The 559-nt window shown below is 40.4% G+C and overlaps 1 protein-coding gene across 1 annotated transcript in view; it reads right to left on the bottom strand.

The window, feature by feature from the left end:
• LOC117285711 (multiple epidermal growth factor-like domains protein 6) overlaps nt 1-170 on the bottom strand; it is a 7,523-nt gene extending 7,353 nt beyond the window's left edge. The window contains exon 1 of the mRNA XM_033762514.1: nt 43-170. Coding sequence (XP_033618405.1) covers nt 43-85 — 43 coding nt within the window. The 5' untranslated portion in view covers nt 86-170. The remainder of the gene's footprint in view (nt 1-42) is intronic.
• Between the last annotated feature and the right edge of the window lie 389 nt (nt 171-559).

The following is a 559-nucleotide window of genomic DNA, read 5'->3' as shown; positions in this document are numbered from 1 at the left end:
CACCACCACCGCACACCTCTGGCTGCCTGGTTGAGCCGGTACCTGGATTGACACCACAGAAGCACAGGGGGGTTATAAAGGTCATTGTCCTGTGCTCTAGCCTTGACTTTAATTCACACAGTTAAAAGGTGATAGATTAATAGCTACCACAAATTGTCATTTTCTAAACTGTGCTTGATTCTTTTGTGTGGCTGATTGCATCACTTGGGTTAAGGTGTTGTGATTGATCTAATCAGTTGTGCCACCTGGTATAATGAAAAAGAGATTGCTTCAGAGTCATTAAAGATTCAAAACCTAAAGACAAGTTATAACAGGAAGATCGAGGTATTAACCCAGGTATCAAATGACAGACAATACCAACAACAAAAATAGAAATTTGAAGACATTCAAACAAGGCTCAAGCACAAACACAGACTTCCAGCTTACCAAGGGCAAATTCTGGGGGAAATGAAGTGGACAAGTCTGATAATCAACCACCTGGACACCCCGAACTGATAGCACAGGAAGTAATAAAAAAGATGAGACTCTAGAAAAATTCAAAACAGAAATAATTTCCCAG

This window comes from Fukomys damarensis, unplaced genomic scaffold, assembly GCF_012274545.1.
Source record: "Fukomys damarensis isolate Sample0158 unplaced genomic scaffold, DMR_v1.0_HiC HiC_scaffold_12, whole genome shotgun sequence".
Classification (NCBI taxonomy): Eukaryota; Metazoa; Chordata; class Mammalia; order Rodentia; family Bathyergidae; genus Fukomys; species Fukomys damarensis.
The sequence above is the reverse complement of the archived record's forward strand: the minus strand, read 5'-3'. Positions and strand labels throughout refer to the sequence as shown.